Here is a 13,629-nt window from a genome sequence, read left to right as displayed (position 1 = left end):
AAGTATGCCACAAAACACATATTGTACTAAGTTTTTACAATTAGATAATTTGACAAAGACACAAGCGTGACAAGAATTTCACACATTGTGTAACATTTTTTTACTTGTTGTTATTGGCTTTCATACTGCACTCGTTATATGTAAGCAGTCAAATTGCGTTGACTGTTTGTTTCTTTGTCATATACAGTCACTGACCCGATATCAATTTTCCTATTTAATATTTAAATAGAAGTTGCCGAAATGTTCATATCCGTCATATTTGTTTTTCGTAATAAGTTAACTGTTTTGTTGTAAATCATAAGTCCTGCACCTCTCCCAACCATTATAAAAGCGGCATATTTTTTCCTGATTTTAAAATAAGCTCGGGATATAAAATTAGCACCCCTAGTCTACAAATATATTGAGTGTCATCTCTCAGACTATGTCTGATCTATCGCTTTTGGAAGTGCTTTGTAGTTGTCTCCGTATTTCGTGGATTCATATTCCCCAACATGATACTGTACCGTATTCATACAAAAAAACAAGCGAGCTTTAACAGCACAGATTGACAGTTGACACACAAACGACGAAATGTAAACAAACAAAATACCCAGACACGTAAAACGAAATAGGATCGAAGCTTCAAAGTAAGGAATGAGCAGTTGTAATAAGTATGTGTATCAAGTCCAATATAACGGCAGACAATATCCCGCATGGACAAAAAATAGGAATCAAAACGGACAACCCCAAAAATAAACATGATCAAAGAGGACAGAGTTTGTCTGTTTAAAGAAAATTTACCCATACACACAATACAGATGCATTGTCGGAGTATTGGGCTGTCGGAATAATGGGCTGTCGGAGTAATGGGCTGTCGGAGTAATGGGCTGTCGGAATAATGGTTGTCGGACTAATGGGATGTCACCTTTTTTATCATCTAGAGTTACCCCTCTTGTTATACATGTTATAAAGAGCCTGAAAAATAAGCTAAAAATTAAAATACTGTTTTAATTCATACTTTTCCTTGTAATTCTATTCAGATATTTCAAATTAACATATATATATAGGTCTCATCTAGCATGTCCAATCTCTGTTGTACAGGAAAGGTAACTAAATGAGTCCTGCCAAAAAATGGGTGTTGTCTCTGTTGCCAAGGAAAGATTTAAAAAATCTAAATTAACCCGCCAAAATTGGGTGTTTTTCCTAATGCACAGGAAAGATAACTAAATGAACCCTGCCAGAAACTAGGTGCTGCCTCTGGTGCAGAGGAAAGGTAACTCTATGAATTCTGCCAATAACTGTGTTCTGTTTCTGATGTACAAGAAAGGAAACTAAATCAATCATGCCTAAAACTGGGTGTTGTAACTGATGCCCACAAAAGGCAACTAAATAAACCCCACCAAAAACAGGGTGTTGTCTCTGATGTCCAAGTAGAATTTACTTAATGAACCCTGGTTAAAAATGGGTGTTGTGCTGGTGCCTAGGAAAGCAAACTAGATAAATCCCGCCAAAAATGCCTATGAAAGGTAACTAAATGATCCTGCATGTTTTCTCAGATGCACATTAATGGTAACAAAATGCACCCCGCCAAAAACTGGGTATTGATCTCTTATGCACAGGATAGATTAGTAGTTTCTGCACCACTTGTAGCACTAAACATTAATAAAAGCAATGTGTCTAAATCCCTGGGAGTGATCTCAACCACACTAATATAACTAAATTGGTCTACATAATTTGGTCAAAACACTGGAATAGAGTATAACATTATTTACAACATCAGATCTGGTTAAGTTTGTATCTAACTATGCCCTTGTTGTATTGCTGTTCATTAAAACATTCATAAGACACAGATGAGATTTTTTCCTTCCATGACCTCTTCTTCGACCTTTCTGCTGGATGTGGAATGTTCTGCTTGAATAGATAACACTGAACACACAAATGTTAATACTGTGCCCACAATACACAGGTAAAATGACCAACCTGTAAACAGAAATCATGAATTTTAAAAATCAGATATTGGGTGCCCACAATCATGACAATACACATGTAAAATGACCAACCTGTAAAAAGAAATCATGAACTTTAAAAATCAGATATTGGGTGCCCACAATACACTGGTAAAACGACCAACCTGTAAATTGAAATCATTCTTATTTTTAAATCAAATATTCTTTTTTTCGGGGAGAAATATGATCAGTAGAAAAAGCATTTGCATAAGTTTGTAATAAGATTTCAATCATTACATCAAATATGTTTTTTTAACCCCCCTTTTTGACCCTCTGTTTCCAGGTTTCTCAGAAGATTACAATAACTGAATGTGTTTTAAATGAATTCATTAATAGACACTGTAGTAGAAATATCAAACAGTATTTGTATAACTTTATTAATGTTTGTATTTCTGTTAATTAATGTCAACATGAATTCATTCAATGCTGGAACAAAATTCAATAAATCTATTCCTTTTGATCTAATGTGTACTGAATGTTTGTTGAGGATTTACCTGCAGAACTGTAGCTCCTTATGATATTTTTTTACTACTGTGGATTCATAATTATTCGTTGGATATCTATTTTTGTGGATTTCTTGGGTACAGGTGAACCAAGAAATCAAATCTTCAACGAATGACATATTCGTAATAGGATAATATGCAGATCTCGGCAAACGATGAAATTAAATATCCACAGGCCTGCAAATTCCCCTTATCCACATGCATTGATACTCGCGAAAGTAAATGAATCCACAGTATTTGCTGTACGCAAAATATCATAAGAATCTAAGAGCTACAGTTCCTCAGCTATAGTGGATATGTTTTGTTCATCAATATAAGAGATGCAACCCATTACCTTGTACATTGTATAACTATTTTTTAACAATAAAGTATGAATTGATTTCTGTCAATCATCATAAATTATGAAATTAAGAAGTGGATCTAATGTTACCCTTCTGCTTAAAAACAAATATGAAAGAATGATAATATTTTGATATGTCCAGTCTCAAATATTACAAGCCTTTGCACTAACATATTTTCTTAAGGGTCACAGAGTAAATATTACTATAGATAGCACAATGTTTTGAACAATATTTCAATAGATCAAAAAGGAGGAATGCAATGTTTTAGCTAGATATAATACCAGGTTTAATCCAACATTTTTTACATAGGGAAATGTCTGTACTAAGTTAGTAATGACAGTTGTTGTCCATTTGTTTGACGTTTTTGAGTTTTTGATTTTGCCATTTGATTAGGGACTTTCCATTTAAAATTTTCATAGAAGTTTTGCATTTTTGTTATTTTACTTTTAAATTCGTGATTTTAAATCCCATTGCAAGCATTGCCAAAACTAGGGAAAGTTAGTCTTTAGTATTGTTTGTTTTCAGAAATTAAGGTCAATATTTTAATTCTGGTATCTAACAACCAATGGGAGATAATCCAGAAATTATATCTAAAACTAAGGACATCAATCTAACAAACTTAGATAAAATGGTTCTATTTTTTTTTTTTTTATAAGACCTGTTTGAATGGTTTTACACTTGTCATTTTGGGGCCCTTTATAGCTTACAATTTGGAAATAAGTATGGCATTCATTATCACTGAACTAGTATATATTTGTTTAGGGGCCAGCTGAAGGACGCCTCCGGGTGCGGGAATTTCTCGCTACATTGAAGACCTGTTGGTGACCTTCTGCTGTTGTTTTTTTATTTGGTCGGGTTGTTGTCTCTTTGACACATTCCCCATTTCCATTCTCAATTTTATGCTGTTGGGTTGAGCCAAGGCTCCATGTTGAAGGTCGTACATTGACCTATAATGGTTTACTTTTATAAATTGTGACTTGAATGGAGATGTCTCATTGGCACTCATACCACATCTTCTTGTATCTATAATAGTCACATTTTGGTTATAGAGATTTGTTGTGACACTATAGTATTTTATTCAAATTCTTACCAAGTGAACATCTATCAATGATATATGGATCTGCGTATTCCCCACAGTTTCGTTTCACCCTTGCTGTACCCCAGCCAGCTGGATATATAACCAGGCCAATCACACATAATAAACCTGAAAAAAAATTGTTCAAATCACATTGTATGAAATCTCATGTAAATTATATTGATGTAAAAGACAATAGTTGTCTCATTGGAAATCAGATAGCATCTTATATTATCTATATATGTCAGTATCATATAAGTAATCCATAACTGCCAACTGTCAATATTTGCGGGTGATTTCACCCATGGAGGCTCCCAAATTGAAATTTTGAAAGATCAATTTTGTCCACAATTTAAACAAAAAAATTAATTTTACAATAAGATTTGGCTTTTAAATGTATGAAAAAGCCAAAAAACAACATTAAAATGTATACCACTAGAAGGTTTTTGGGACTATGCACGCAAAACCCCCATGGGCATTTTGAAAAGATGGCAGGTATGGTAATCAAATCCAACTCTGTCAATTTTCTGTGTCAACTTTTGTGACATTGTTGAGGGAAAATATTGTCCAATATCAATGGTTGCCACACGTAGAACAGGTCTTTAATATATATTTAAAGTTTCCATCCCCCCCTTATTTTTTTCGTTTATCACTTTTAAAGGCAAGTCTTAATACAAAACTTTGTAAAATTAAATCATTAAACAGATTTCATAAATAAAATGCTTTATTTTCTAAATATACATGAGACAATATCTGTAAAAGTCAATTTTTTGGCAATAAAAAAAAACAAAAAAAATTCTTTAAACCCAGTATTTCAATAGCACAAATCGAAGAACACACATTTGGGATCGAGGAACTGTTGTCTGTAATTCAAACAATTGTTTAATAAGGAAACAATGGCAATTTTAAAAATGGTACAAAAAAATCCAGTTCTTTCCTGTTACCAAAGGGAATCAATTTTAAAAAGCTTCTAATGGGAATAAGGAATAAGTTTAAGACATTATTTGTGGTTTACTAGTATATCCTGCAATAGTTTATCAAATGCCAATTATTGATTTTAACATTTGCAATACAAAAGGTTTAGAAATATACTTAAATATAGTTCGGTATGTCGGTAACATGAAAGAATCTTGAGTAACAGGACAACGGTAACAGGACAGAGTTGGTAACAGAAAGGATTTTTCTGCTTTATTTTAAAGTTTAAGAAAAATACATCATTTTAGATTGGTCACAATTGGAAGATAACAGCAAACAATGTCATTTAGTCTTTGAAACTGTATTTTGCAAGATGAAAAATCTGCCTAGGTAATGCAAAATTCTAAAATAAATTCCTTTCTGTTACTATCTACTATACTTAAATTGCACAATGTTCTCTGCTGTTATCAAAAGCAAAAAACCTATTTTGTTATTCAATATACTGTATATTATTTTGAAATTTATTTGATATGGTGGTGATAACTTATATTTATAAATGAAATGGTTGACATATAGTAGATAACTCTTCGATCTTCAGTGAAAATGTCTTGAATATCCTTCCTGTTACTAATGATGGTTATGCTGTTACTTTTTATCAGGTAACATGACAGAACGTAACAGAAAGGAATTATGCACGATAGTTTTTGTCCTTTTTATCACATTAAATGTAAGTGTATTTCCTGTGTCCTATAACTTTTAAAAAGATGATATAAAAACACACTTAATATTGTGGTGCACACTTAAAAATATTCTCAGAAAGTGGAAGAAAAGGCTATAACAGGATGGAACACTAATAAGTATTTTTCTATAAATTCTTACCTTGGATGGGCTTAAATGTTCAAACCTGGCCGCCTTTTCAACTATGTTTTTGTACTAATGCATTCAGGAAATGATGCTCTTCACAATATATAATGGGACAATAACTATTGGTCTTTTAAACGTTTCCACAGGTAAAAAAAACTCAGTGGTAACAGGAGGGAAATCACCTCTGGGGACAAATTTTTTTTTGTCTTAAAATTTGCAAAATTTTATTACATGCTATAGTTACAATATAAAAAGACAAATTAAGGGCAAGTTTATTATATAATTTATCACATATGTGAGAATCGGACGCCTATTTAATTAATTTGGATATTATTTGAATGAATTAGTTTTCCAAAAAATACAGGGGACAACATGATTTTAGGGGGGGGTTGAACATTTAAATTACAATATTTTATTGGAAGAAATATAAGAATGAGTGTTTAATTGTCAGGGGTTGGTGCATTATATAATTTAGTTTATACTGAAACTTGAAATTTTCAAAAAAGATGGTTGAATAAAAAATTAATTGCTGGTGAAGTTGGGGACATGGAAAATCGACTTTTTCAGATATTGTCTCACATAAATTACACATATTATACATATTACATTGTATTATCACTGAAGAGTACAGCCAAATAATACATTTCAAAGGAGATCTTAACAAAACAGAATTGCAACCCTTTATTTCTGTTTTAGTAAATCTATAGTGCATGTGGATGTGGTTAGTGTTTATATCTTTTAAATGGGAGATAACTCTTATCCGCTTGCATTACTCTAGCCTTACATGTGTTACTTGAATGTTTCGTTGTGACAGCAATTCTTTAACAAATATGTGCTTCATGAAATTTAATCAAAAGTTTAAAGGAATATTGTAAATGGGAGCTAACTTATCATATTGTTAGAATTACCAACTGACAAATAAAGAAATTGTATGCAGGAGTTTAAATGCTGTCTTAATTATAAGATACTCAAATAACTTGTAAGGCAAAATTTTAATTCATAAATTCAAGTTTTCTTATTCAGTGGACATTTCATAAATCAAGGTGCCTTTGAAAATTTTTACTCATGGTAATCATTAGTTCCCAAGCCAAAACAATGGATGAAAAATCTGAACATGTTGAAAGCAGTCAAACAAATCTTTTGTTAATTTTCAATCTTGATCACTTCTATTCTATTGATTACCTTACAATAAATTTTGCCTATACATGTACTCTATTGAATTATTTTTTTGCATACTTGATTTGCGTAGGATTTTTCAACAAAATGTTGGAAATATGCTTTCAAGTATTAATATATTGTGAAAAACAACTATTTAATCAAATAAATTTTAGTTGGATATTCCTATGATATTTCATTTCATATTGGATACAAATTTTATTACAGTCTACTGCAGACACTTTGTAGTCAAAGCGTTTTAACTGAAGTACTACCAGAGGCGGATTTAGGGGGGGGCAGGGGGCCTGGGCCCCCCTTTTTCGGAAAAAAATTGGTTGCTGATATAGGGAATCACTGAAGCGTGACAGGAGCGGGCCCCCTCTTATGTCAGTCAGTGGGCCCCCACTTATGAAAATTCCTGGATCCGCCACTGACTACACAGGCGTCATTATGGAGTAAAGGGGGTGGCGTCAAAAGGCGTCATTATGGAGGAAAGGGTTAATGCACGATTTTCTACTTTACTTTAGAAAGATTAAAGTTAACATGTTTGTGACCATTGAGCATTTGTTAAATATACTTTTTTTGTCTATTATTGTACACTTGCAAAACTTATCAAAATAAAATGACTTATGAAATGAGTTAGATCTGACACAGGAACACAAGGTGGCATGCATAATTGTTTTTTTCTACATGCTATGTCACATATTTACTGTAAATACAGAAATGATTGTGTGCATTTATTACATGTACTGCATATTTTTTTTAAGGTGACAAAAAAGTGAGATTAATAATTGCAATTTCATGAAAGTCTGCATAAATATATACAAAATAAAGGACGTATCAGATACCAGAATACAAGTTCTTATTATTGAGATCCTCACACCGTTCCATTATAAGCATTAAAAAAAAAAAAAAACTCAATACACCTTTTCGCTAATCCCGGCTGACTCGGCCGCTTGACCTTTTGACGCATACAACAATCACTTTTCCATTGTGGCGTCAAGATATTTTGTTTTATGACGTCAAAATTTTACAGGAACCTGTGTGATATCTAGCAATGGCATACAAATAGCGATAAGGTGTATTATTTCTGATTGTACTAACCTGCAATACTCTGTATGAGCCCAGCTAGAGTAAATATACTTTTCCCGCAGACTGAGCGAGCAAATAAACTCATTGCTGACATGATCATTGAAGTGGTCAGTAAAAGAGCGGCTAAGGCAAAGCATATCACAGTAGCCTTCCACGCATGTGGAAAATCGTCATTTTCTGCGATAAAATCAGTCACAAAATTTGCACACGTAACTCTGCCCAATGTGTAGTCAGATCGTGTTAATCTCTGGCATCGATTAAATATTCCAAGCGTTGGTCGAAATTTTTCGATGATAAATTGTGTATTGTTAGCTTTTACTGACTGAATTTGGTTTGTAGGAAGTCCAACTAACCAATAAGGGGACACGACTGATGCCACAATCATCAATGTAATCGCTATGGAGAGTAAGGTCCAGCCTAAAGATCGACATGTTATAATAACATAGCACATTTTATCCAATAAATTCTCTCGAAACTTAAGTTAGAGCTTTTCACTGCTAAATTTTTAATTTATTTTAAAACTTCTGTTTGATGTCAAAGTTCAAATATCCATGACAATTTCAGAAACCACAAAACAAATTATAAGATTTTCTGGTTCATTTGTTCCTTTCTATCCTATCCTTAATAACAATCTTCTTTCTGAACGAATTCCAATCAGAATTTTAAATGATTCATATCAACACTTTAATTTGTTTAGAATTAATAGACTTCCTGTAATTTTTGTAGATTATGGTGATTATTATGTTTTTATTAACTTGATCACATTGACTGATTTTTTTTAAATCCTGCCTGGTGGCTCTATTGTATAATCAATAATCAATATCCTTTCAAATTCTGGTTTCTAGCACTTTTACCACGAAAAACCAAATCTTCTAAACTCAATATCATTCAAACATTTTACGATCCCCACAAACTCCACAGCTGAAAATTTTATTATAATAATTCAATTCACATTGATTTTTCCAGAATTCGTTAAATATTCTGCAGGCTTTCAAACCAATAAATCATCAAATCAAATTGAACCACAATGCCTCAGAGATATCTGAACAAATAAAGTGTCAAATTTTCATCAATTTCCAATCTAACAGATTTCTTCACTGTGCAGTTCTGTGCACTGTTGAATTGCTTCCCTTGCTCTTTTCCAATAGTTGCGGATTCCTTCACTATGCAGTTCTGTGCACTGTTGAATTGCTTCCGTAGCTCTTTTCCAATAGTTATGCCGATTTCTATTATTTCTGATGAATGATAGCCTGCTGTTGTCAATTTCACATGTAAATAACGGGTTTTCTGGTCGTCATTTATTTCTGTATTTTTTTATGATTAGATATTGACATTAGCCGGTGATTCATTCTGAAAAATAAATATGTAATCAATAGTTCACTATATAGTTTTTTACATCAACAGATGACTAATTTTTCCCGTCTTTTACAATGCAATTTGAAAGATTATAGTTATCAGGGCTTGAAAAGAAATTTACCATACAGTTTAGTCATTTACCCGTAACTTCATTTCAACATAGTCAAATAGTTTTAAAAAGATGTGGTTACATAATGATTTCCAATGAGACAACTTTCAACAGGAGAGCAAAGGACAAAGAAGTCAGCAACTAAAGGCCACTTTACAGCCTTCAACAATGCAGAGCTCTCTACCTGATGACCTCATTTTCATGCAGCTTTTAAAAATCTTAAAGTTCTGAAAATTGGGTTGACCTGCCTTCTTTTATCTAACAATTCTAATTTGATTAAAATATTTACCACTGAATGAGGAAATTTGGACTTAATGCTATCAAAATTCCAAATATCATATACCCCCCAACAATTTTGTTCAGGCACAAATATTTGTGAAAAATTGCTTTTTTTATTTCTATTTAATTTGAGGATTTATATAAGCTTTCTATTTTCCCACTTTTCACTTAATTTTAGTAAGTACATAAGTAAATCTTTTAAAAATAACCTTTTTCAAAATAATAGTCATGTTAGAAATATTGAAGTGCCTACCTTCAATGAGAAAATGTGAAAAATATTAAAAACTATAAAAACCGGCACACAATAATCATGATAATTTAGACCTATGAATTTATCATAGAATCATTCTTATCTGAAATGAACTTCTCAAAGTCAACAATTTTAAATATTCTAAATGTTTTCCTAGATAAAAAAATTTGATAAAAATCTGATAAATCTTGAAAACATCTGATCTTATTTTGCTCAGCTTGAAGTCTTTATTTATAAAATATCAATTTATGTTTTTGTATGACCCCCTTGTGAGTGCAACATCTGGGAAAGATTTAATAATATGATGTAATTATTAATATTGTTTATGTAGCAACACAGTAGTAAGGAATTTGAGTATTTTTTTTATTGATTTAGGATGAAGCTTATAGCCTCTCTTTGAAATCATTGGTTAGGCAGCTTAGCCCTGGAGACAAAAATTAAAACCTGGAAGATAGTCCCCATTGAAGACAGATGTCTCCTACCATTGCATCTATTCATTCTTATCATACATAAATTAGGTGTCTTAGTTTTGTCGTTTGAATTGTTTAACATTTCGGGGACTATGCAGTATGGACTTTGCTTGTTGTTGAAAAGTGTATTGTGGGTGACCTATAGTTGATAATTTCTGTGTCATTTGGTCTCTTGTGGAGAATTGTCTCATTGGCAATCATACCACATCTTCTTTTTTTATATACAGTTGGATGAAAGCTTTCAGAGTAAATGTTCTTAAAAGATTTGGAATAGATAGAAGGCAACAAATAAATAAGTTTGTTTCCTGCCCTCTGCCCAACCTGATGCTTTATTGTCTTGCAAATAAATTGTTTAAGAATATGTGTCTATAGACTAAGAATCCTTTCACTGCACAATTTGGTCCCAAAAACCCTTCTTGGGACAAAAAATCCTTTAAGTCTTCTGAAAAGCACATGCAAAAGTAATATATAATTAACATGTTAAACTATCATATAATCATGATAATTACTGCTTGTAGAGCATGAAGCTATTTCTGCAATCCACATCAAAATACAGTTGTTTTTATTTTTTCTGAAATTGCTAAGAGGCAGGTGGCGCAAAAAAAACAAATTTGCTTTTAAAATATTTGTATGCAGCTTTTATAAATACCATTAAGGTATTTAATTTGCGTCAATTGTTACAAATGCAGTACTAAATGCACACAATCATTTTCTGAATTTACAGTACTTCAAAAATCGATTCATAATATGGCTGATGATGCTGTAAAATAGAACAAACACTTGAGAGGTTGGTTCTCCTTTTTAAATGTAATAAAACATGTAAATATTTGATAACCATGTGGTTTTGCCATATTATTTGATCATATTTTTTCCGTTATTATCTTGATGTAGTTATGACACTTGAGCATTCTTAAATCTGGCTGTGCTGAGTCAGTCAATATTATAAATGATCAACCTGATTTGGCATTAAATTGTATTTGTTTCAGAAAACTGACATTGACATGATGTCAATCAAATTGCAAAATTTTTTTTGGTTGTCTGTTCTTCTTGCAATTTGGTGTCAAAAAATTTGTATGAATCATGCTGAATTTGACTATGCAGTATTGGCTTTGCTCATAGTTGAAGGCTGTTACACAGTGACCTATAGTTTTTAATTTCTGTGTCATTTGGTCTCTTGTGGAGGGTTGTCTCATTGGCAATCATACCAAATCTTCTTTTCTATTTATAGAGTGTTCAATGAAATTTGTTCTTTTTCAGGGCATACATTTCTGCATTACTCAACTTTTTATTCTATGTTTTGCTTATGTAAACTTACCAAGTTTCTGTTTGCATCTAGATGTAAATCTTTTCTTTTAAATCTGGAAAAAAAGTTCATATTAGATTAAAGAAATGTATATGGGAAATTTTTTGTATAATTCCAGGTTTTTAAGGGTGTAACTAGAAGAACAGGTACAACTAACACTTTCAGTTATTGATGTATTAATTTTATTCATTTTTTTCTGTACAGAAGTTTGTTGCTTTAAGGAGGCTCGATCGAGGGTATAAAAATTTCAGAAAAAAAATAAACATTTATTTTTCATTACAATTTTTTTTTGTTACCTTTTGTAGTTGTTACTTTATCAAATGGTACAAAAATCATTCAAAACAATCAATTCGTGTTGGCCCCAGATGACTTTTAAAATGTATACATCATTGAAAAAGTTCCAAATTATCTCCCTTTGGTGGAAAAATGCCATTTTTTGGCTTTAAAATTGAAATATCTTTTTTAACTCATCTCTATATTTTTTAATATAATTTCCATATAAGCTGTACTTAAACTAAATTATTGTATAATTTGAGCGATTTCTGTAATAAATTTCTTTTTTTATTTCGATATTAACTTTATTTTTCTTATTACTTCAACAAAAAAAAACATTTTTTACAAAAATGTATGCTTCTTTCGAAGACAGATTGTGAGCGCAAATGGAAGGTGACCCCACTTTTTTATTTTATTTTTCTATTAACTGTAAGATAAAGTTCATTTATAGAAAAATATAGAGAAATCCTATATAAATGATTTAGACCGGGGAACCCCCTTAACATGCTACTTCACAAAGTAACAAACTGCAACAAGACTCATTATTCTGACTTTGGTCAAACTAGTTTAACTTCTTCTCTTAAACTCATGTGGTTCAGGGAGGAGACAGCAGCTATCAAGGGGGTCTCATTGGGGGGTTCTGATCCCGGATCCTGCTTACTGTTTTGTAAGATTCCCGTATCCCACTTAAACTATGTACGTAAGCATTTCTCATTTTTTTGTTATTTCCTGGGTCCCGCAAGACCTCATTTCCGGTTTTCACGCCAACATAATTTGACTTTCACGTGTCACGCTTACAAAATATCAGCAATCCCATGTCACGTTTAGACCCTAATGAGACCCACTATCAATGTTCAAGTTTTCAATTTGAACCTGCCAGGGTATCAAATGCATAACCTACTACAGATTAGGCTAATGTGACACCACAGTATGGAAAAGATTATATGATGGTACAATTATGTGTTGAGAAGTTTTGTCTGTAAATTTGTTATTAAAAGGAAAACTAATGTGTTTGTCTGTAGAAATATGAATAAACTTTTAATCCTTGAAGATTAAAATTCACTTGATTGATAGTTTTTATCAATCATCCAGTGGCAAATATTTCATGCAGATTCAGGATGATAAACTACCTTTGTCAGCTACAGCAGAGAGGTGTAGCATTAATCTCATTCTAACAAAATTCTTGTTAATTAAAAGATTTACATGAGCATAAAATCAGCTGTTCATCAAATTAACACCAGGATAGTGAATCTGGTGTCTTTATTAAATTAGGTAATTACAATTTGTTTGAGATTAACTGTTTAAAGATATTAGAAAATTATTTAAAAATCTAGGAAAAAGACACCAAAGGAATGTAGTCAAACCCATCAGTTTAAAATTATCTGATGAACTAAAGAAAAACAAGAGTGTGTCCATAGTACACGGATGTCCCACTCCCATTATCATTTTCTATGTTCAGTGGACCTTGATATTGGGATAAAAAATATAATTTGGCATTTAAATTAGAATGATCATAACCTAAGGAACATGTGTACAAAGTTTCAAGTTGATTGGACTTCATCAAAAACTACCTTGACCAAAAACTTTAACATTATTATTAACTGTTGTGTTACACCCCTTTCCTCATGGTTAAGATTGAGGGTTGAGCGTTCACAATCA

General features: G+C 31.9%; 1 protein-coding gene across 1 annotated transcript; it reads right to left on the bottom strand.

The window, feature by feature from the left end:
• Nucleotides 1–911: 911 nt before the first annotated feature.
• On the bottom strand, nt 912–11,807 carry LOC134718563 (LHFPL tetraspan subfamily member 2a protein-like). Its single transcript, XM_063581167.1, has 4 exons — nt 11,710–11,807; nt 7,943–9,280; nt 3,920–4,033; nt 912–1,959 (listed from the first exon to the last, which is right to left on the bottom strand). The coding sequence occupies exons 2-4, from the start codon at nt 8,379–8,381 to the stop codon at nt 1,817–1,819; spliced, it is 696 nt and encodes a 231-aa protein (XP_063437237.1). The 5' UTR covers nt 8,382–9,280; nt 11,710–11,807; the 3' UTR covers nt 912–1,816.
• Nucleotides 11,808–13,629: the final 1,822 nt, after the last annotated feature.

The sequence above is a fragment of the Mytilus trossulus genome, chromosome 5 (assembly GCF_036588685.1).
Source record: "Mytilus trossulus isolate FHL-02 chromosome 5, PNRI_Mtr1.1.1.hap1, whole genome shotgun sequence".
NCBI lineage: Eukaryota > Metazoa > Mollusca > Bivalvia > Mytilida > Mytilidae > Mytilus > Mytilus trossulus.
This window is presented reverse-complemented; position numbering and strand designations above follow the sequence as displayed.